This window comes from Argentina silus, assembly GCF_951799395.1.
Source record: "Argentina silus genome assembly, chromosome: 11".
Taxonomy (NCBI): Eukaryota; Metazoa; Chordata; class Actinopteri; order Argentiniformes; family Argentinidae; genus Argentina; species Argentina silus.
This window is the reverse complement of record NC_139665.1, coordinates 13,652,421-13,675,993: the sequence shown is the minus strand read 5'-3', so window position 1 is coordinate 13,675,993 and position 23,573 is coordinate 13,652,421. Positions and strand designations below refer to the sequence as shown.

At 48.3% G+C, this 23,573-nt stretch overlaps 1 protein-coding gene across 2 annotated transcripts; it reads right to left on the bottom strand.

Moving 5' to 3' along the window:
* Nucleotides 1–231: 231 nt before the first annotated feature.
* LOC310812304 (mediator of RNA polymerase II transcription subunit 13-like) lies at nucleotides 232–22,491 on the bottom strand. 2 transcript variants are annotated; one of them, XM_083680798.1, is made up of 30 exons: nucleotides 22,031–22,491; nucleotides 20,850–21,084; nucleotides 18,967–19,135; nucleotides 14,554–14,699; nucleotides 13,882–14,079; nucleotides 13,481–13,678; nucleotides 12,806–12,965; nucleotides 12,260–12,367; nucleotides 11,426–12,151; nucleotides 10,235–10,448; nucleotides 10,013–10,043; nucleotides 9,643–9,764; nucleotides 9,370–9,460; nucleotides 8,946–9,154; nucleotides 8,505–8,704; nucleotides 7,468–8,360; nucleotides 6,715–6,882; nucleotides 6,048–6,271; nucleotides 5,686–5,881; nucleotides 4,777–5,191; nucleotides 4,187–4,406; nucleotides 3,622–3,813; nucleotides 3,082–3,305; nucleotides 2,713–2,855; nucleotides 2,215–2,373; nucleotides 1,786–1,968; nucleotides 1,541–1,683; nucleotides 1,240–1,386; nucleotides 729–829; nucleotides 232–375 (listed from the first exon to the last, which is right to left on the bottom strand). In XM_083680798.1, exons 1-30 carry the CDS (start codon nucleotides 22,094–22,096, stop codon nucleotides 243–245), a joined length of 6,414 nt encoding a protein of 2,137 aa, XP_083536924.1. In that variant the 5' UTR covers nucleotides 22,097–22,491; the 3' UTR covers nucleotides 232–242. The 2 variants fall into 2 exon arrangements, with proteins under 2 accessions (XP_083536924.1, XP_083536925.1); XM_083680799.1 differs by lacking the exons at nucleotides 18,967–19,135; nucleotides 20,850–21,084; nucleotides 22,031–22,491 and having other exon boundaries at nucleotides 13,882–13,936; nucleotides 13,992–14,079; nucleotides 14,554–14,574.
* Nucleotides 22,492–23,573: the final 1,082 nt, after the last annotated feature.

Sequence of the window (23,573 nt, the reverse complement as noted above, 5' to 3'; positions counted from 1 at the left end):
AAGTCCCTTGATCATCCAAAATGTGAAAGTAGACTCTTGGCATTTGATTGATTGACAGGACACCTCCATAGAGATGCTTGCTGGGGGTTGCTTTCCTTATATGGCCGTGCATGTCCCTCCCCCCACCCTGAAGTAGTGTAGAGGTCCATCCACTCCTTTGCGAGAAGCTTCATCATGGAAGTCCATAGTAGGTCCACAGGACCCCCATGGGCTAGATCCCACTGGACCCCCCCCCCCATTGTTCAGAGCATGTTCATGATGAAGTTGTACATCTGGTTGAGCACCACAAAGTGAACAGGCAGACAGGAGCGCCGGTCCTGAGTTGCAGGGTCGCATGTTAGCCAGGAGAGGGCGTTGTATTGCTCCAACACAAATCTTCCATGGGAAAAAAAACAAAAACACAATGTTACTATTTATTTATTCAATGTATTACGAGACATACTGTTTAGCCTCTATTCTAACAAACCTATGACTTGCCTATCTAATCAATGTATGGCCTATTTAGCCAGTTAACAGGCCCTGAATTCTGAATTCTCTTAGTTATGATGTAGGCGGTCCTCCCTCCCTTGATGTAAACACTGATCTGACTCAGTGATTTCATTGGTGAAAGCAATGGAGTGAAAAGCTTGCTTTTGACTAAATCCATGCATGTTAGATGATTGATTACTTCAGGGAGGGGTGGAAGGATGCATATTCAAAGTATTCGAACAGCGAGCAGAGCAGTATACCTGAGCACGTCAGAGGTGTGGTTTGAGTCCAGTGGGTGGGAGTGTTTGCTGTGGAGGAGCTCATCTGACTGGACCGAGGACACGTGGAGGTGCAGGGAGGCCTGGGGAGGACGGACAGTCGGACAGAAATCAGCTAGATATCCCAACAGGTTTCAACAAAATAGAGCAATATCCAAAGACAAGGCAGGACACCCAACATGACAACGAAAAACTGAATTGTACCACACTTAATTTGAGGACCAGGGAGCAATTAAGCATTCCTAGAATAAAGTGGGAACTTCTATTGCTGCGTCCGGTTTCTCCACCCTTTTCCTGCAGTGTGAACTTGTGCACTCTCCCCCAGCATGCCATTCACACCGAATGGCCTGGTGTAAGAGATATGGGGGAAGCCAATCCTCCTCCTTCGAATGCTTTCAAATCCACATCGGGGAGTGGAGTGCACACTCCAGGAAAAGGGGGTGGATTACTGGGACAACACAGCAGGAGTCAAAACGGAGGAGTCAGTGTTTACCTTGAGGAAGAGGGGACACTGGTTCTGTGCCTGTGGACATGCCGACCAGAACCAGTCAGGCAGGGGCCCGGCCTTCGCTGTGGAGATGAAGTAGCCCAGAGCCATGGGCTGCTGCAGGATGTTCAGAGCCTCCTCTGTGCCCTGGCCCTGGGACGGACGGACATCACAGACAAAAACTATTATACAGCGCTAATATGATCAGGACAACATAGATCATGTGTGTGGTAAATGGCTTTCTATATTTTCCACAACGGGGGTTATGGCGTTGGAGAGGACATGGTGGTCTGGCGGGGGGGCTCACCTTGCTGCCGTCCCCCCCCTGGTGGTAGTGGGAGCCGGGGGAGTGTACGGGCGAGGTGGTGGGAGAGTTGGGCAGGATGTTGATGAGGTCAGTGTCCATCTCGTTCTCAAACAGGTCAAAGATGCCCATCCCGTCTGAACCATCTGGAGAGACACACACAGTTAGAGACCGCTTATCTATACAGACATAACCCCAATGCTTGATGTAATTCATCGAGGTGTGTGTTTGAAAACCTGTCTACTGACCGGGGTTGATGGGGTTGAAGGCGATGTCCATGTTCTCAGTGTTGTTGCTGTTGACCTGCACCATGGCGGAGGTGGGGAACACCAGGATGTGTGTGCACGACGTGTCCTGAGGCGTGCTCAGCTGAGACGTCTGCATGTTCAGAGTGGTGCTGCGCCCAAACACCGAGCCTGTCGACACGGAATCTACACAGACCATGGAGAAAGATCGGTTTGTTTGTTTGTTGTGATAACTATTACTTTGGCAATGTTTTTCATGCAAATAAAGCCTGTTAAAATTAATTGAGGGGGAGGGAGAGAGAGAGAGAGAGAGAGACACAGAGGTCAATAGGACCACCAAAACCCTTCATGCCTAGAAGGGTTCACAGCGAGGGCAAGCATTCTGCTGCCAACTAAGTACCGTGAGGTCATGTGACCTTTGCGAGTCCTCACCTGGCATGATGACAAAGGACCCCTGGGGCTCCATGGCAACCAGGCAGGCACTAAGGATGCTGGGAGTGTCGGCGGCCGAGATGCCGCACATCCTGCAGGTCTCCTTGAGGCGCTTGCTCAGAGACTGCAAGTTCCTCCTGCTCAGGAGAATAGACCAGTCTGAAAGAGAGAGAGAGAGAGAGAAAGAGAGAGAGAGAGAGAAAGAGAAGAGAGAGACAGAGAGAGGAAGAGGGAGAGGGAGAAGGAGAGGAAGAGAGAGAGAGACTCAGTTTTACATCCTAGTTGTTCAGCAGGCCTGGGGCTAGTTGCAACTGATGATGTGCCTTACAATGCCGGTGAAGCCAACAACAAGTTGGACAATACTGTTACATTTCTGGCAATACTCTACACCAGAATTAACTGTGTATGAGAGAGAGAGATTCTCATCAAGAAAGGTACACAAACACACACCATTTATCTAGACTGAGACAGGAAGAGTTTGGAGTAAGGACGCCATACCTCTCAACTCCCCATGGCCCATTCTGCCCAGGCGACCAATCACCACCCTCCAGGGCAGCGATGTCACCTGCACCAGGCCTAGACACCACTCCCATAGCTTCTGCAGGCCCAGTCGCCGGGCAGAACCCTTTTTCCTCCGGGCCCTGGACCAAGGACGCGATGAACAGTCAGTCAAAACGGAGACGAAATAAGTTTGACATTAAGCAAAAACGATTCAGTGGTAGATGTGTAGTCACACTGCAGGGTGTGTTGTATTGTATGTGTGTGTTGGTATAATTGTGTGTGTGTGTGTGTGTGAGTGTGTATAATCGTGCGTGTGTGTGTATAATCGTGCGTGTGTGTAATCGTGCGTGTGTGTGAGAGACGGACCTGTTGGGCACGTCGATGCTGATGATGCAGGTCTCCAGCAGCTCTCCGTACTGGTCGGTGCAGGAGGCCAGGAGCCAGCGCTGGTCATGGGACAGGCAGTAGCCCACAAACAGCACGTTGTACTTCTGAGACGCCTCGCCGAACGTCTCCCCCAGCTCCGTCTGCTTGTCCTTCACCGGGGCCAGGATGAAGGGCGGCGTGTAGAGACGCAGACACTCCGGCCTCTGCACAAAGGGTCAAAGTTCAAAGGTCAGTCACACAAGGTCTGGGGGAAAAAAAAAAAAAGAGAATTCTGGACACCAACGTTAAAAATCTGCTTTTTTTTGTGAACTGTGGTTAAAAAACGTTGAAAGGTACGAAAAGACAACAAACAAAGGTTCGGCCTGGCATATTGGAACCAATGGGACAGCCACAAAAGTGTGAACCCAAACCGTTTGGTGGCACTTCAGGCAAGGCTCAAATCAACCACTCAAAATAATTCTAAAGTAAAAAAAACACTTGTCGACCCGAGATCTGCGGTCCACACACACGAGCACGCACCTCTGGACTTTTCAGCGCCATGTCCATGGCCAGGCCGGGTCCGAAGCCCGTCAGAGCTTTGAAGTTGGTGGAGTTGGGCAGCGGCCGCCGACACTGGGTGAACACGGAGAACGCCAGGGACTTGAGGTGCTGCCCGTAGAGGTGGCGCTCCTCGCTGCGTACGGGCTGCAGCAGGTACTGGCAGGGTACGATCTGACGTGACAACGCAACACGACAGTTAGAGGAAGGCCTGGCGTGACATGGTGCAACCTGTGCATTGTACTTATAGAACAGAATTCCTTGATGCTTTCTATGAAGTTTATGGTGTGTGTGTGTAGGTATGTGTGTGTTCTGCATTCCAATATGCTTTCTATGAGGTTTATAGTGTGTGTGTGTGTGTTCTCCAGTCCTATACGCTTTCTATGAGGTTTACAGTGTGTGTGTGTGTGTGTGTGTGTGTGTAGGGGTGTGTGTGTGTGTTCTTCATTCCTTAATGCTTTCTATGAAGTTTACAGTGTGTGTGTGTGTGTTCTCTGCATTCCTATATGCTTTCTATGAGGTTCACGGGGTGTGTGTGTCAACTCACCTGCACAGACACAGCATTTCTGATGTGAGGTGGCAGGACCTGGAGCATCTCGATGTAGCAGCGCAAGAGGCCCAGCAGCCACACGCTGGAGTACGTGTCCCTGCTGTCTGCGTCATCGTAGCTGAAGGGGTCCACAATGTAGACCACAATGGCCGGGGGGTAAGACACGGCGTGGGACTCTCCGTCGATAGGCTTGCCTACCTTGTCTCGATCCATTGTGCTGCAGAGAGAGAGAGAGACAGATAGAGAGACTCAGTTTGACATCCTAGGCCTGGGGTTGCAACTAATAATATAATAACATATGCCATTTAGCTGACGCTTTTATCCAAAGCGACTTACATTGCAGTGAGTGCATACATTTTTCAGTATATATGGTCCCAGCAGGAATCAAGCCCACAACCTAAGTGTTGTTAGTGCCATGCTCTACCAACTGAGCCACAGAGCCTTATAAGGCACACTTGATGATGTGCCTTTTAATGCCTGGTGAGGCCGACAACAAGTTGGACAATACCGTTACATTTCTGGCAATACGCGGCACTAGAATTAACTGTGTGTGTGTGTGTGTGTGTGTGTGTGTGAGCGCGTGTTACCTCTCTATGGGCTCGGTGGGGACCTGAATGTGGTTGGCAGTGTTCTCCCCCACGCTCCCTGCGGTGGTCTGAGTGCTCGGCTGGGGTAAGTTCTGGGTGGAGCCGCTGCTGCCCTGCACACCGCCCGTCCCAAAAGCAGTGTAGCCGGAGCTGGACTTGGCAGGAGGCATCCCACCCACCCCCATGGTCTGGTGGACAGCAGGGGGTGGGACTGGGTTGGTGTGGGCGGGAGGCTGGGCAGGGTTGCTGGTGGTGGTGGTGGTGGTGGGGGTGGAGGTGGTGGTGGTGGAAGAGCTCTGAGGACCTGAGGAGGGGGTGGTGGAGGCGGGTGGCGTCTGGGAGGGGGGAGGCACCGGGGTGGGGCTGCGCTGGTTCAACAGAGAGCTGTCCAGAGACTGGGCGGCCAGATATGGAGCTGATGGGGAGAAAGTAACAGAGAGAGAGAGAGAAGAGAGAGAGAGAGAAAGATGAGACACAGACATACTTTGCTCACCTATCACTTCACCCTCACTACCCCCCCCCCCCCCCCCCAATACTAACCCTAACCCCACCCCGAGACCTCTTCACCCCTGCTACCCCCCCTCCCCCCATACTAACCCTAACCCCACCCCGAGACCTCTTCACCCCTGCTACCCCCCCATACAAGTTCTCTCCTGCTAATAAAATAAATTAAAAATAAATTAATAAAATAGCCTACTGGCATTACGACTGCCAATGGCCCCTGGTGTGAGCATTGATTACTTTATCTTATGATGACTGATGGATAGATGATTCACTTACTTAAACAAATGTATTTGTTGTAAGTCGCTTTGGATAAAGGCGTCTGCTAAATGCCATAAATGTAAACTTATATATACAAGCCAGCCAACAGACTGTTGTTATTCACAAGGACAGCTTGCTGTGACCTACCCAGATCATGCCGACACACTTGGGCGAAGAGCGTGAGTCTGCTGAAGGCATCGCTGTTGCCGCTGCTGCTGGCCATCTTCAGGAACCAGTCGCTGAGGGGCTGCTCTACCAGGCTCCTGTCCTCCGAGGTGCCAACTTTCACTATGCCCTCTGGGTGAACCTTACAGATAGGCCTGTGCTGGCCCAGCTGACAAGCCTGCAAAAACCATACTTGTGTGAATATGTATAAAAAGGGAGGGACGAAAGAATGAAGAGAGGGAGGGAGGGAGTGAGAGAGAAAGGGAGGGAGAGAGGGGGAGGGAGGGAGAGAGAGAGAGCGAGCTCATGTTCCACCAGACTAACAAAACAGTGTCTCTGTTTACCTCATAGACGGCCGTCAGGTCCTTGAAGAAAGTCTTGGCCCCGCGGAGCAGAGCCTCATTTTCAGGGCACACGACTACATATCCCACGTCCCTCTGCAAGCCGAAGGGGTCCAGCAGCAGCTTCTCCCAGTAGGGCAGGCCGAAGGGTGAGAGCACCACAAAGTCATACTCATAGCCCACCAGGAAGGTCGGGATGGGCAGGGGTTCTGGGGACTCGTCAGTGCCTGGAGGTGGGGGGGAGGGAGGGAGGCACAGTCAGACTGGTCTGTGAGGTTCATGTCACTTTAAAAACATAACTGTGGAGCAAACGCATTTAAAACATGCAAAACATCACTATAATTTATTTTTCGGTTGTGCTCAGGGAATGAGATTTTTTTTTTTTTTTTTACATGCCTACCCCCAAACCCGCCCCTCCAAAAAGTCCTAAAAATATGCTCAAGTCAGGGTAGGTCCACCGTCCTTGGACTATTTTGAGCTGATCCCTGGACTATTTTGTCCCTGGACTATTTTGAGCCAATCTTCAGAGATAGAAACCCAAAAGTATGAGACTTTAGACCAAGCACCGTTGTTAAAAGTGACAGTGGAAATGCACCCAATCATTGTTTTTCCCATCTTTCTCAATCTCTTTTAGGGGGAATCCATCTTGTTTGTGTCCCTGTGTGTTTACCGTAGGATCCCCTGCCCGCCATTTTATGGAACTGCTGCCAGGTGAGGGGTCCCTGCACGCCCCAGGACCGCACACTCCTCTTCTTCTGAATGGCGTCCTGAAGAACAGGCTGGAGGGAGAGGAGCACCCGTAGGACATCCTGAGAGAACAGCCTGCTCACGTCTGCAGCTGCAGGGGGGGAGAGAGAGAGAGAGAGAGAGTTTGTTTAGTTTATTTATTTTGCACACATGAAGGAAAAAAAACAAGGGCTTGATGAGTAGCGCCCCCTAGTGGTATTTTAAACACTTTAGGAGAATGGCAGCCAGGGCCAATGCCCTGTGGTTATTGTTGATGGACAGTTTTTTGTATTGTTGTCTGGGCCCGTGACAGGTTGATTGCAGTGTTGTATTTGGGCATAGCAATAACGGCCTTTCGTTTTGATCAATTTGTGAGGATGGTAAATTGGGCTTTTTATAGGATACGTATATAGGATAGTTTGTGTTTTTATCTGTTGTGTGTTTTTCAATGAGGACCACAGTGGAAATAAGTGTTTCACACTTTCTCACACTAACTTTCTAATCCTCTGGGACATAAAATACAAAATAAAAATCAAATCAATCATAAATAAGAGCTTGCTTTATACAAACACACACCCAGAAACAACTCATATAAGACGGGGTAGAGATACTAGAGACACACTGAGAAAAAGAAGGTACGACCTAAAAGGAGGAGATATGGTCTGCACACAAGACCAAGGTGAAGAAGCTCGCTCACCTTTGCGTTTGGGCCAGTGGTGCAGACACGAGCTCTTGACCAGGTTCTCGTCCACCTTGCCTCCTGACATGTTGTCCATGAACTGCCGGCCGTGTTCCAGGGCCACGTAGCAGTCGTTGTAGCAGTCCCTCTCCGCCACCTTTAGAGAAGAGCGCAGGGCCGGGTATCGAGCCCTGGGGTACTCCACGCCCGCCATGGGCGAGAAAGGGTTGGTGCACTGGTCCTGCAGCAGGAGGATGAGCTCGTCCGGGGGCCGCTCCTTGGGGTTGCCGGCCCTGTGCAGGGAGGCGGCGCGTAGCTCCTCGAAGCGCCTCTCCGTGTCCCGGCTGGCGTCCGAGCCGCGCCCCACCACGTCCAGCTCGTCCTCCAGGAAGAGCCCCGCGGAGTTGCCAAAGCGGCGGTTGACGACGGCGCTAAAGCCGCAGGTGCAGGGGTACTGGGCCTCCCCGTTGTCGTTGAGGTAGACCCCCACGTCGGCCCCCCGGATGTTGTTGTTGCACACGCACACACAGCAGCTGTCGAAGTTGCAGTCCTTGAAGAGGTTCATGACGGACTCTGAGAGGATGAGGGTGACGTAGAGACTGTGAGCCTCCGGGATGGAGGGCACGGTGGCCGGCTCTACGGAGCTGAGGGGCCGGCAGGTGGAGGGGGTGGAGGCGGGCGAGTAGAGGTCCGAGTTGTCGTACTTGAGTGAGCCCTGGACGCTGGAGGGACCCCGGGGGGTGCGCGGGGTTCGGGGCGTGCGTGGGGTGGGGGCGGAGAAGCGCGGGGTGGCAGGGGAGGGCAGGATGCCTGTGTTGCCGCTGTTGCTCGGCGGGGCGCTGTTGGACATGAAGGGTGTGTGGGTCTGGGGCGTGTAGCTCTGGTAGTCCGGCTCCACACTGGGGATGTTACTGAAACACGGGAGACAGGACAACTCAGACAGTGCCACAGGTACACACTGTACATGCAAATACGCAAAGCAAACAGTTTCGGCTTTCAGAACAAAACAAAAAAAGCCAATGATGGAACTAAAGCGACCCAAGCTGACTGGTTACCTGTCTTTGGTGAGGAGTGACATGGTTGGCACTGGGGGTATAAGATCCAGTTTACCCAGGGTCCAGCTGGGTGTGTATAAACACTCCTCAGGCAGCTTGATAGGCATCAGACACTGGCTGGGCAGGGTCTTCAGCGGGGCGAACATGGAACAACCTGTGAATGGCTGGCACGTTTCCGACTTGTACACAAATGAGAAGTCCTGAAGGTAGAGAGAGTACAGGGGGAGAAGAGGAAAGTGGTTTAGTTTTGTTGTTTGCACAAATAGAAGACACAAAAAGAAAATCAGCACACATTAAAAAAAAAACATAAAAACAACAGTATGCGCAGGAGTTACTAAAAAGCCCGACGAGGATTTGATGACTAGCTCCCCCTAGTAGTCATAATCGAGTGAAAAAAAAACTGCATGCCGAGACCAACCAACGCGCGGCTGAAGTGGTTACCTTGATCTCGGAGGGCTTGGGGCTGCAGAAGCCCTCCTCCACCTCCATCTTGTAGTGGCTGATTAACTGGCTCCCATCCAGCAAGGTGTGGCCCACCGCGGCCTCCAGGCCACCGTAGTCCTTCCCCCCGGTGTTCATAGGGGAGTAGCCCATGATGTGCTGCTCCAGAGAGGGCGGAGTGGGGAACATCTGGTGCAGGTCAGCAGAGCCTGGGGAAAGGAGGGGGATATCAACCCATCACTAGGGGTGCAAATATACCTTTTTGGGGGGCAAATCGATCCGAGTACCATGGGTAGGTCAATACAGTGTCTGCAAATTAAATTCAAAATACTTTATTTATCCCGCAGGGGCAATTGTTACTGGGCATAAAACAAATTACAATGAAACAGTGCTGATCTAATGTGGTGCTTTTAAAGCCACTTACTTATGCAAGACAGCGGGTCCAGAGTCGTCGGTTTATGGTCCTTAGAACCAAACCTCTCCTCTGCTCCACCCCCAGCTCTCCTGGATCCGGGCTGCGACAGGACACAACGTTTTAATTCCAGAGGGTTTGACCAAAACAAGAAAGACCTCCAATGCTTACATACGGTATGAGAACAGATTGATACAACAAAAATCCGTACGATATTTCAGATTTGCCATGACACACTAACGAGAGCAACAGATGGACAGATGACGGACACTACTATCGACTGACCGCGAGCTCATCCTCGTCAGAGTTGAAGATGTTGTCCAGGTCGTTGAAGGACACGGCCAGGTCCGTCTCATGTATGAGGCTGGTGGAGGGCACAGGTTTACTACCAACTGCACCCTGGCCATCTACACACACGAAAGGGGGATGAAGGGAGCAAAAGAGGGCAAAGAGAGCGAGAGAGAGAGAAAAACACCTTTAGCAACAACACTCCAGCTTTGAAATCCAATTCCACACATTCTTACATATTTAAATATCCATATTTAGAGTGACTACAACAAAGCCTCTGTGCAATGACAGAACTGCTAGATTGGAGAGAGAGAGCAAGAGAGAGAGACACAGAGAGAGCAAGAAAGCGAGAGAGCGAGATCCTCACCATCTGCTGAGGTCGCACTTCCTTCCTCACCCTGAGCCAAACAAAGACAAGAGGACAACAAAACACTCATTACTCTCTTGGCACCTGCATCATCGCAGCACGGAGGTGGCACACACTAGGGAAACTGCAAGTGCCTCTTAATGAGGTGGCGAGGACTAAACTACTCAATGATTAGAGAGCATTGTGCGTACTGGGGGGGTCAGGGGTCAGTCTGCTACACACCTTGTGTCTCTTGCCCGTCTCCCTCTCTGACCCCGGTTTCTCCTTCTTTTCAGCAAAGGTGAACTCGTCGTCTCCCTCCACGAAGGCGTAGGGGTCTGCCTCCTCCTGGTCGTCGTCTGTGACGGCGGCCCGCAGGAGGCTGTTTCTGCGCTGGGCGTAGGTGTCCACCAGCTCCTGGGACACCTTCAGAGGCCAACCAGAGCCTGACATCAACCTGGGGGGGGGGGGGAGAAAACACAACCTCAAAAAAGGGTGAAAACTGTCATTTTGCTGTTTTCAGCCAAATGGCTTGTCTGCTAGGTTTATGCCGGTATTAGAATTCTCAAACCGGTATACCTTCCCCCCAAAAATACACCGCTACCTAGGGTAATCTTTGTGCCTCCCAGCACAGCTGCACATGCAGCATCGTCAAATGAGGACACCCACACCCTCAGACTCAGACAGAGACAGACAGACTGAGCGCACCAGGTCACAACATACCTTTTCCCACGGTATTTTACTGCGTATTCACAAGCTAAATCTGGTGGCCTATTTAATTAACAAAAGTAATCAAGGTAGTATTCTGTCATGTGCTTGGCAGTTAACGTTGAATCATGTTTTGAAAAGCCTACATAACACTAGCCTCTACATTGCTAACGTTTGCTGGCAACACACACAACCAGCACAACAGGCACACACATACACACACATGATAGGGCCATACCTTTTTTCTCAGAACATTTTTTTATCCTCTCTCTGGCTACCATAACAGGGTAAACATGTTCCACAGTGTCACTGATCATGCCTCGTGCATCGCATATGCAATTTTATTCATTTAACTCACCAACTGCCAAAGAATTCCGGAACACTCACCACCTAGAGCGCCATAAAGTGTTCTATGTGGTTTTTACCTAGCAATACTTTGATTGGCTACAAAAAGAAGCATCGTCACATTTTTTTAATGCATTTAATTGTGAATAAAGTAATCCTTGACATTACAGTCCGGGCGACTTTATTCACTCTTGGCACTGAATGAGTTAATGAACATAACGGTATGGACGGTGTGGCGGGAACTACACCGGTGTAAGCTGGTACCGGTAAAACTTTCCACCAGCCCAACCCTATTGTCCACCACGTTTCGGTTTAAAGTTGAGAGATGGGGCTGTGGAAAGACCTTTTTGCCCGGGTCTGTCGTACTACGGTTGTACTCACTCTGTGACCGACACCACGCTCTCCTCCCCCCCTCCTCCGCCTCTTCCACCTCCCCCGGAGTCATCTCGAAGTTTGTCCACGGGCAGATGAGGCGTGAGAAAGTCCGTATTCTTCTTGCGCGGCAGGTTGAAGTACTTCCAGGGGTTGTGGGCCGAGTCCTCGTTGGGGTTGATGGCCGAGCCAACGAAGACAGTGGGCTCCAGGGCCTCGTGATACCCCGGGGGAAATGCCAGGGGCATGGGCTCCAGATGGGGCTCGTCAGACGAGGCCTTCTGGGGCAGCAGACAGGGTTCGCCCAAGGCAGGGTAGAAGTGTTGGTGGATGGGCGTGGAGGAGCTCTTCATGGCGACCCCAGGGTCATCCTCCCCACGCTCGCAGGGGTGGGGGCTGAGAGGCGGGGGCTGGGGGGAGCCCGGCAGGTCGGCTGGTTGGCTGTGGGGGTGCAGCATGGGCGCTTTGGAGGGGGCCGTGGTATCGACGTGATGCAGGCTGGGGTAAGATCCCTCGTCCTGGGCTCTCAGACATAGCCTCTGGCCCTGGGGCTCCAGGGCCTGCTCCTCACACACAGCGCTGCGGTGGTGAAAGGGCGTCTGGGGCCTCTTCTGCTGCTTCTCCCCCTTTTCCAGCTTCTCTCCCAGCTTGTGCTTGGTAGGCGGCTGGGGGGGCTGGCCCACAGAGGGGGGGTGTCCTGAGGTGCTGCTCGACCGTTGCTTCAGGTTCTTGTGTCTGAGGAGGCAAGACAATTATTAGAAATAGAACTAACTCGAGTGCTTAGTTCCAAGCTTTTGGTAGCTTGATTGAACACTACACACTAGTTATCGTAATATACCATACCTTGAGCAGTTGCAGTGTGCCCTCTGGGCAGGCTCCACAAAATCCCAAACTCCTGCTTTGTCTCCCTCCTCCTCACAGGTACCGTTGGTCAAGGTAGAGAACTTCCTCCTTAAGATATAATCAGACAAGACATGTACTCCATCAAACTGTATAGCATATTTCATGTACAATACTATGAAAGTCAGCACGTCACAAACTGCAGAATGTAAACATAACTTGAGACACTCGTCACTTTTGGAGACGTCACCATTATGATTGCCAGTAAGAATTAAATCTGAATCTTTTTTTATTATTATTATTTATTTATTTTGTGTTTTATTTTCAGGAGAGAAACTTGCACAGGGGGGTAGTGGGGATGAAGAGGTCTTTAGGAGGGACAGTTAAGATCTACGGCGGAAGATAGGTAGTGACTCTGCAGTCATGACAGCAGCGGGAAGCTCGTTCCACCAGCGGGGCGCCAGGACAGTGAAAAGCTGTGACTCCACTATCTCTACCTAATGAAAAAATGAAAAATACAAGAGCACAACAACAACAACAACAACATACTTGCTCTGGGCCCGGTTGGTGTTGCACTCCTTCCACACACTCTCCACCACCTGGCTGGCCAGCCTGCGGGGGATCTTCCCTCCATGGTGGCTGGAGGTGTTGGAGCTGTAGCCGTCAGACACGTTGGAGAGCTTCAGCCACCTCTGTGCTGCCTGACAATCTAGGAGAGAGAAGGGAGGGGAGGGGAGGGAAGGGGAAAAGAGAAAGCCCAGAATATCATGCGTGTGTCTTTTTAGTATTTTTCTTATTTTTATCTAACCTTAATTCACACAGGTAAAGTCAGTCAAGGACATATTCTTACTTGCAATGACGACCTGTCAATAATTCTGTATTCTGGCATGGGTTATCTAATCTAATAAAGATAATGAAAAGATCCATATTCTTAAAGGAGGACACTGAATCCAAAGGTGGTCTACAGGGTGACGTATGGTGCCTTACACACTGACATGGCCGACGCCAACTGTACTGGCTCTGATATTTTCCCTTCACGTTGTACTTTGCAGTTAGGTCAACTGTGGTGGGATGTGTAATCAGTCCTGCCCATGTACAGCTGGGCTCTGTAGTGCCATTAGGGTTTGATCTACGACCGATCCGTGTCATTAAACTTTACAAAGAGAGAGGGACAGACAGACAGACTGACACAGAGAGAGAGAGAGAGAGAGAGAGAGGGGCTACCTGTGTGGGCTTCCTCCGGTGATGTTGGGGGTGTGAGGGTGACAGAGGACATGGCAGGGTCCCTGTGGGCCGTGAGGCCCTGCTGGCCTCCCCCAAACAGGCCGGCAGAGGGGTTGGCTGAGCCCTGGGGGGCCGCAGCCGGGATCTCTGACTGGGGGACCAGCACCAGGCAGGCCGGGTACACCATCCGCACTCCCGCTGGAAAACAGAACGACAATCCATCAGTAACAATCCCTATCCTCCCCTTCACACTTGTGTAGATCTGAGAGGATGTGGATCAGTATAAGCAAGATGGAGATGCGCACAAAATCCACACTTAAAGAAAACACACAAAGGACAGTGGCAGCCATTGTCTTAATACCCTACGCCCAAGAACTCAGCAGTCCCGTCCTGTCACTTACCCACAAGGACCTCCACAGCTGCCAGTGAATCGTCCTCCCAGTCAGCATCCTCCATCTTGTCCTCCGGGCGGTCCTTGGTGCTAGGGCCGATGGGGTAGAACTGCCTCCACTCCTCGATGAGCTTCTGTGTGGACTGGTCGGACATCTTGAAGGACTGCCCCGTGAGGGTCCCGTTCAGGCCAAAGGGACTCAGGATGACTGTGGCAGGGAGACGACAGTAGGGGTGAGGTCTAAGGCTGGCTAGGAAAACGTCTACCGCCGGTAACACGGTTATGGATAACGACCGTGAAAATAAATAAAAATGTTTTAATACATACATTTTCTGAAAAAAAGTTTACTTTATTTTTAAGTCGATATATTTGACCAAATACCAGAAGTGTAGATTAGGGATTATTATCGTTTTGCTACCGTAGGGGCCAGATCCAGCGTTCGGGTAAAGCAAAAGACATGACTCTTGTTGCTAGGCTACCAGACACAGTGCTTTAACTGGCAAGCTAGCCAGCAGCGATTAGTGACCAACACTAACTTCGTAGGCATTTCTTGCTTGAGTAGCTTGCTAGCATCAGGGGGCAAAATACACTGAGACACCACCATAAATAACATTTTCCTTTCTAATTCCAGTGTGTAAAGCATGGTGTGGGGAGGGGAAGGGCATGGCTGGCGGACGCTCACCGTGCAGGGGGCTGGCGTTCTGCTGGGCCAGGCTCAGGTGCTCCTCGCTCAGCCGTTGAACAGGCTGGTGCTGGGCAATCTCCACGCTGGTGCACACGTTGCTGTCGCCGTGCAGGAAGAAGGTGAACGCACACGACAGGTGCTCACTGCGAGGTAACGGAGACGGACACAGAAACGCGGACGTTACGTCACGGAGCTAGACCTTCTGGAACGTCATAGGTCGACTCATGATCTGAGGTGATGAGGACTAAAAAACAACAACACACTTTTCCGAACACCTGGAACAGTTTGGGAAGTGCTTAGCAGTCAAAGTTCCTGACTGTCAAAGCAGCGATTGAAGGGTTCAACAAATGGGTCAAATTGTTGTCTTAGAAGACTAATTCAGGTGTGACAAGAGAGAAACAATAAGCTAGTGAGCATCAACTTGCTGTCAGAGACGACTAGGCCTAGCTTAAATCACAATTGCTGAAGTGGTGCTTTGCGAAAATCCAGATTTTTTTCCCCCAGTGAAGACCATGGTCACAAATCTATCAAACAGTATTAACGTTGGGAGACTGAGAGGGCACGTACAAGGGAGACATGACACAACAGGCTGCATATTTCAACCACAGCGCTTTTCAATCAACACAGCAATGCTATATGGTCACATGCAGCCGGCATTAACGCCTCAGAGAAGAAGGGATTTTGCCTCCATTAACTACAAGTCATCAGCTGGTTCCTAGGGACAACAGACCAATGTCTTCACCACAGAGAGCTAATTGTCCTACAGGTGCATTCAGTGTGGAAAGGCAGCCAAGGGAATGAGGAGAAGTGAGAGGCCACACATTCCTGACATATTTGTTGTTGAGGTTTCATCTATGGCCGACCTGTGTCATTAAACAGTACACGGAGAGAGAGAGAGATAGGGAGAGAAAAAGAGGGAGGGAGGGGGAGAGAAAAAGGGAGGCAGGGGGAGAGGGAGAGGGAGGGAGGGGGAGACACAGAGGGAGAGAGAGAGGAGACCATCGAAAATAGCCTATGGTCAACTTTCCTTAAATAGGTCAAAATGTGAGTTAAAAATAAGATGGGATTATTATAGCCTTGAAATGTGAATAACAACAGGGCTTTATTTTCTCTCTCTGCGTGCTGCTGCTCGCAGCACAGCCGAGCAGCAGGGGAAATGCACTAAAATAGTTCCTGTTGACATGGTTGGTGCGTAACTAACCACAGTGCAGCAGACTCAGCATTTTCCAAAGACAGCCCTGTTTACCAGACAGAGAGCGCAGGCGACAGCGAGACCGCTGGGATGACTTCACTCCTCTCCTACCCCAGTCATTCAGGGGCACTGCTCTGCTAACGCCCACTTGTAGACGTCTTGATCCAGAACGTTTGGGGCTGAGGGGGCCTAGTTCTACTAACACTTTCGCACGGCTGTGAAACACGCCGTGACACTGGCGAACAAGCACACCAATCGCCTCAATTCTACGCTCTTACGGGGCCCTTCTGCGTAGCCACTGAAACCCTAGAACTCTCTGGCGACAGCCCGGGGAAACGCTGGGAGCAGATGTAACGGAGCAAAAACGCTTAAAGTTTAAAACATCGCTGCTTCTATTACTGAGCCTGACGGGGCGAGGCTCAAATTAGCCCCTCAGGGTACTCCAGGATTCCCCAGTCCCCATTCCAGAGCGAAGGAAAGAAAAACTGTCGTCATTCCCCTACGCACAACTGGGGGAGGAATGAACACAGTGTGTCCTACTTCACAACAACCTGGCACACTAGGCAGATTATCTGATAGTATGATGTGTTATAAATCACCTCAACTTCCATACTGCTTGGCATTACTGGACTCTTAAAGAAAAAACAAAAGAAAGGAGTGAAATTAACAGGCTATCAGATAATCTGTACAGTGCCTTTACCCATGAACAAGGGTTAGGATTAGGGTTTATCTGCACTCATGTAAAGACTTTTACTGCTATCAACTGGAACTCCTATGACATCCAATATCCTCCATAAAGGACACTAAACCTGACCTGAGAAACACCTACACAATACCTGTTGCTTTTCGCAAGGCAAATACCTTAGAGGGACGCATTCTGGGCCTAGCCAATGTACCTCAGGGTTTCAAGAAAATCTGCAGAGAGCATTGCGTCAGGAAAAGACTAACTTTTGTGGCGGAAGTTTTGCAATACATGCCTGGTTTAGATGGAAACCACTTAACCAAGAAAGAGAGCTCACATTTTCTACCAACACGTATCACAGACAGCTTTCATTTTCCATTTCCACAACCTAGAGACAGGGTCCAGCCAGGTCAAAACCGGCATTTTTCCCAGTCAAAGTTGTCAGACTTGATGGTGCTTGTCTAGTCCCCACTCTTGCAATTAAGCTTTTGGGCCACGCTGGATTTTGCCCCAAATCCAATATAGCGGCCATAATACCATTGAACAGAGGTTTAATCACCTGCAAATGTTAAAAATATGATAAAAGACCATTTTCAGAGTTGTGTTACATTTGTGCCCATACAGACTAACCTCCGCATGAGTACAAATTGTCTGTGAGTTTGCTTCTTCTATATAAAGAAATCATATTTAGTATTTTCATTCATGTAATAAACACAGTCCACCAGTCTCGCGTGCTGTTCCATTGAACTGTTAAATTCAAAAGCCTTTATGCTTTTATATCTGACACAAATATTCTTATTAGATCCAATGTCCTGACCTTTTTAAAAGCAGCAACTCAAGGTGCAGTAACTCATAGTTAAGACAGTTTTATTACAGGTCTTGTTTAATGTAGCCATATTAGTCTCGCATAGCGATACCTCCAAATAACCTTCTCACACCTCCTCTGGACGTCTGGAGGACTTTAAATTAGTCAATCTGGCTTGGATTGAGTGCTGTGAGAACAAGCTTGCAATTTCATTGGATGTTACATTCCAAGAACCTTCCCCCACATGCCTGTAGATCAGGGGTTCCCCAACTTTTTTTTTTTTTACAACAAGAATTTCCAGAGACCCCAACAACTTCATTGCAGGCTATCCCAACACTTAATAATAACGTCCAAGTGGATTCTAATCACCTAACAGATGCTCTTATTGGTTGGAATCAAACCCCAAAACACTGCAATATAGGATACAGGTTTAACACACAGACATTGTTTGTCTTCATACGAAATAAAAAGGTGTCTTATTTGTGCATTATTTATCAAATCATAGAGGTTAGTTTGATTTTAAATCAGGGGACCACCCCGATTTTAAATCAGGGGTCCACCCCAATTTTAAATCAGGGGACCACCCCGATTTTAAATCAGGAGGCCACCCCAATTTTAAATCAGTGACCCGACCCCAATTTTGTGAACTGCTGCCGTAGATGGTTGGTTGTTGTTATGTGCGTTGTCTTCTCCGACCGGGTACGACTATTTTACAGAGAATCGTTGCCTATCCTTGCTGGCAACATTGAGAAAAAAAAAAAAAAAGGAAGAAAAATGTATTTTTGTTTCTTCTTTTTTTTTTCTCCACCCAAGCAAGGTATTTGATTGGTTTGACATGTGGTGAGGTGTCACTGATTACAAAACGGGTCTCCACTCCATTGAAGCTACTTTGTGCAAAAGTTTTCCCCAGGCTTTCCTAATCTTTAGTCGCCTCAACGAGATTACAGCCATATCAAGAGACATATTTACTTATCAACAATCGTGTCAAAGTCAGGGCTTAGTGGGTAACACTCCTGACAAGAGCACACACATATTCTCTCCCAATGGTCGTGATAATGTTTTTTTTTTTTTAATTTTATGAACAATCAATTGAAAAATACCTTTATAACTCATAACATCTACTCCAAATTGTCACAAGAACAGTATAGCAAATGTTTCAGGACATGAGAAGCCTGTCTTGAAAACAAAGGCAATTTGTATTCAGACAAAGGTATTAAAGCTAATTATGCCGTCCATATAGGCAGTATGGGCAGAGATACATAACTGAATACATAACATATCTAAACATTTTATCTTATAATATATATTTTTTTACATTTGTAGATGATTAAATTCAAATTCGATGATATTACGGCAGCAATATTGGATTTTGGCCGCTATATTGTCCAGAGTGGCCCAAAAGCTTAATTACAAGAGTAGGGTCTAGACAAGCATTATCCACTGAGAAAACTTTGACTGGGCGAAATGCCAGTTTTGTCCTGGCCAGCCGCGTCTACTACTGTTCTTTAGTGACAAAGCATTTATCTACGCTCAGCAGACATTCCAATCCAGTCCAATTTGAATGGCCGCCATTTTCCAGTTTCCTCGTTTACGGTATTGATGAAGGGAAAATAATAATTGGGATGACAGTGACCTGAAAACTAGGCAACACTGGACTACGTTTAGTGAACACTGACTTGACCTGCCGCTGAGCCTGAGGATGCGGTAAAACGCGCCGGGCGTCATAATTACCTTTTGTTGATGGGCTTCTCGTCCTTCTCGTAGGGCTTGACGAACCATTTGGCGATGCGGACGAAGCCGCGGTTCATGAGGCAACGCTCCAGGAGGTTGTGGACGGCTTTGAACAGGAGCGTGCGACACTCGTACGGCAGGCCGCTTTCCCACTCTCCGTCCTCCTCGCCTGGGCCAAAGAGAGAGACTCAGACACTGAATGTACAACCCAAAAATAACAACAACAACAAAGATGACAGTGATGGGTAACATTGTCCGCTGCATTGAGTTGATGTACTTCGTAAAGACGCATCTTGAGTAGCACCCGACCTCGTATGTATATGAAAAGCAATTTAAATTTCATGTTCAACTGTTATTGCAAGATAACGGTTTGACAGGTTGTGGGTGGCGTGTAAATACAAAGAGGGATTCTATCTTGGGTTAGTGGATAGATATGAAAACAACAGTTTGCTTTGTTTTGATAGCGGTGGGCCTATATGGCAGCCACAAGGCCCCTCAGGCTGGCCCTGTAGACAGCAGCTGAGTACTGTAACAGGAGCCGTGACCCTAATGAAAAAGCAGATGGGATATTCGATGATTTATGTGTTCAGCTGACTAGTACGATGTACAAATCTTCTCCCAACAACAGGGCAGACTAAGAACTCAAAACTCACCGCCTGCCATGCAGACCAAAGATACCACTTCCTTCACAAGTGTGAAAACGGCAACAATTTCCGAACGCTGTGCCCGTTGTGAACGGGATGTGTATAATGGTTTATTTGTATTTGTTGTTTTACAGTATAAGACATAAAGTTGTCCTTTGGGGAAAAAAGAAAAAAGAAAAAGGTAAAGAACTGTAGTATTTTTTTTTTTTACGAGTATTTTGGTAATGAATCGAGGCAGATGTAAATACGATGTGGTTCCTAACTACTAAAGGAGTGTCTCTACACTCGCATGGCACTGACAGCCAGAGTCAGTTTATAATCATAACATAATATTATGTTACGGCCAAACTCCCTTGGCAGAAGCTCGTAGTAGTCAGTTCAAAACTTGTCAGCGGCCCGCCCAACGTAATATGGGGATGGGAGGCGGTTGCATCCAGTGAATTTTACCCAGCGCCACTAAAAAAAGAAAAGAAAAAAAAAGTAATTTTTCCTTCTTCTAGCATTGTGACTGCCAATGGCCCCTGGTCCAAGCATTGATTACTTTTTCTTATGATGACTGATGGATAGACGATTCACTTACTAATACGAAATTATGCCAATAAAAACATGGAGTTGGCTGAAGAGGTTATCATCGTATAACGTCTGCAATTCGGGTTGCAAACAAGAGCGCGGGGCAAAAGAGGGCCATCGCGATGTAGACTTGCTGCCAACTTCTCGTCCCCACCTTTTTATTTCCTTCGCCCGCAGAATATCAACCGAGAGATTCTGGGTTCCGAGATTGGTTCAAAAGTAATGTGCACGTATGCAACTTGTTTGCAGGTGCATGGGCACAAAAGTAAAGACTAAACTGAAATAAAAGACCTGCAGCATTCATAGTTTTGTCCTAGCAGGTCTTCTCAACAAAGACCTAATTTGTCAAAAAATTATGCCATAAACTACATGTGAGCATTCGACAAGTATGCAGGTATTTTCTTTCTTTTCCAGAATCTAGTAGTAGTAGAAGCAGCTCACTAGTGGCCTGGGGTGGTCCAGTGGTCTAGCACCACGGCCTACAGTGCACACACGCCCATGTTGTCATGGGTTAGAATCCAGCCCGTGCCCTGCTGACATACCCGCTCCGACTTACTTTCCATCATTCTCTACTGTCTCTGTCCAATTAAAAAAAAAAAAAAGGAAAAAAAAAATAATAATACGAGACTGGGACTGCCCCACTCAACAACAACAACAAAAAAAGCTTACTTGAGAGTTCGTGGTGGATGAGCTCCGCGAAGCTGGGGTCGTCTCCCCACCAGAAGAGCCAAAGCTCTCGCCTGCCCGGAGTGTGGTGCCTCCTCCACACGCTCAGCACGTCCGCTGCCAGACAGCGGCTGAAGCTGCACAGGATAGGGTCCTCCTCGGTGACAGGGAACACGATGGGTGATGAGGTTGGCCCCTGCCACACAAAACGCCGCCATTTTATCCCGGTCAGGTCAGCCTAGGGGACAGGGAGAGAGGTTGGGTTAGCTGTGTGAAAGATGCGTGAATGCAATACAGTGCAGGGGTCAAGGAGGAGGAGGAATCGTGATAGCCATGACATGTATGAGCTGCGTTTGGGCATTGATTGATTTTTGTTTTACTCTGTGTAAGCATGTGTACTACTTTGATCAATAACTTTTGAAAGCCACGTATGCATCTCCCCCAAAAATGTTAAACGTGACAATTTAAAATGATCAATCATGTAATTGTGGAAACAAAACATCACCACTTCCAATTAAACTGTAGTTATTTCCTTCACTGACACTGCACACCTTGTTGACAAGTTAAATCCCATAAGGGAGTGTCCAAAAGGAAGTGTGCAAAACTTGTAGAAGCTTGCTAACTAAAATGTTGACAGTAACTGCTCGCAGAATCAAATCCATACAGACTGACTAGGGTATTATATGATATTCCTGACCGAAAAAGTTGGCCATTCAGCAGCTACAGTTTATCATCAAAGTTGTAAACAACCGCTGAGCCGCTGGGACTGGTGGGCAAGTAAATAGTTAGTGGCCATTTAACTCAAATGCGTGATTCAGAGGAGCCGATGAATCATAAACAATTCTCACAATGACATAAGTAATAACTTAGTTCTGCTAACACAGTAGCAAATGTAGATAGCTGGCTGACTAGTGGCCGAGCTTATGTTGCAGGCCAAGTATTTAAACAACAGTTTAACTGTGTTTAAATGACGAATTTGAATAGCTAGCTAAGTATCTGCTAACTAACTTCTTAGTAATCTTACAACATTGTTAATATTAAGTATTAGCTCATTTGCAATCTATAGCAGGCCTAACGCCTACTACAGTCAGCTGTAGCCTGCTGTCTGGCTAGCCAAAATGGCTTTCTGGCCTCTCAGTTTGAACTAGCTAACTAGCATGCTAACAGTGAGCTGAACATCTTACCAGGCAAAACAGGTTGGAGTGGCAGTCCTCCAAACTGGCCCCGTTCGGTACAAAACATGAACTCATCCTCTTACAGCGTGGTTGAACAGTCCATTGTCTCAGTTTCCAAAAAGAGAGATATTTAGCTCCCTTTGATTTCTGCTATTTTGTTGTGGCAACGGTGTGTCTAGCTACCATGAGCTAACTGCAACATAAAAGTAATATGCAAGCTAGCAAGTTCTTTATACAATTGAAGGCTAGCCGCTACCTAGCTCCCAGCAAGCCAGAGTTACAGGCTAGCTAGCCGAGCAATCCAGCGTCCACTACTGTCTTGACACTGATATAGCCTGCTAATGTTAGCTAGCTAACAAACTAGCGAACTAGTTCATCAACCACACTAATCTATTGTCTTGTTGTAGCTACGTAGTTAGCCAACAGTACAATATGAATAAGCTAATAGCAAACAAGCCTAATGTTCATATAGATTATTGAAACAGATCAAAAACCTTACCACAAAATTATCTAATCTAAAACAATTTCAGAGCAAAGGACCTCTCCCCTCCCCCTGAATGATTTTAGCTAGCTAGCTAACATGCTAGCAAGCTAACATGTCCAAAACTAGATAAAACAGTTAGCTACACCCCCCCTTCTATTTACTATAGTCGCCGAAATTCTATAAAACTATAAAAACTTTTCCTAAAATCAATAAAAGACAGAAATCATAATGTACATTTCCAGCTAAGGTAAGCATTTTCGATGGCTAACTGACTCTCGAGTCCTGCAGGTTTCCATTTGAAATCATGGATTGAATTCTTTAATGGCGGCCAGGAGGACAACTCTGCCTCCCTACTCCCATTGGTCAGTTTGTGGTAATGGGGGGCGGCGTCACACTGTAACTGATGGCTCGTGGGCTCGTATCTCAGTTTACTCATCAAACCAATCAAATCTTTGGATTAGGCATATCTCATACCTTAGTCATGTTCTCTGACCTGCCCCCTCAGCGATAGAGTAAACATAAAACCATAAACCATGGCACTCTGTCTTAATGAATTGACACATTCTCTTTAACTCTGCACACTCCGTTATGATGCGTATATAATGTCACCACCATAACATCACCTGTCGTTTGAGCTAACACCATGCATGTGCCATTTAAAAGCACCTCTTTATGAAGTCCCCATATTGGACAAATAAGAGGCAATCTGGGATTCATACAACAAGTGGTCACCTCGTATTTCACCTTTGCATTTGAATTAAAGGTGCAATATGTAGCTTTTTCCCCTTGAGAATGTCACTAAATAACCATGCTGAATCATAAATTATGATGCATTGGCAGTCTGTGACAGTGCGTGCACCTGCCAAGACCCTGCCCTTCTGCCTGGATTTGCTTTTCCAAAATGTTCGGGACGGTTCTGGGGGTCTATCACTTGCTGTGGTCGTGTAACCTGCGACTTGCGTGTGTGTGGATCATTGGCCACCTACTGTACTGCCTGGGAGCCACAAGCATTTCTAAGTGCTGGAACCCGACCGAAGCAACAGAAGCCTTCGTGTGCAAATAAGTTTG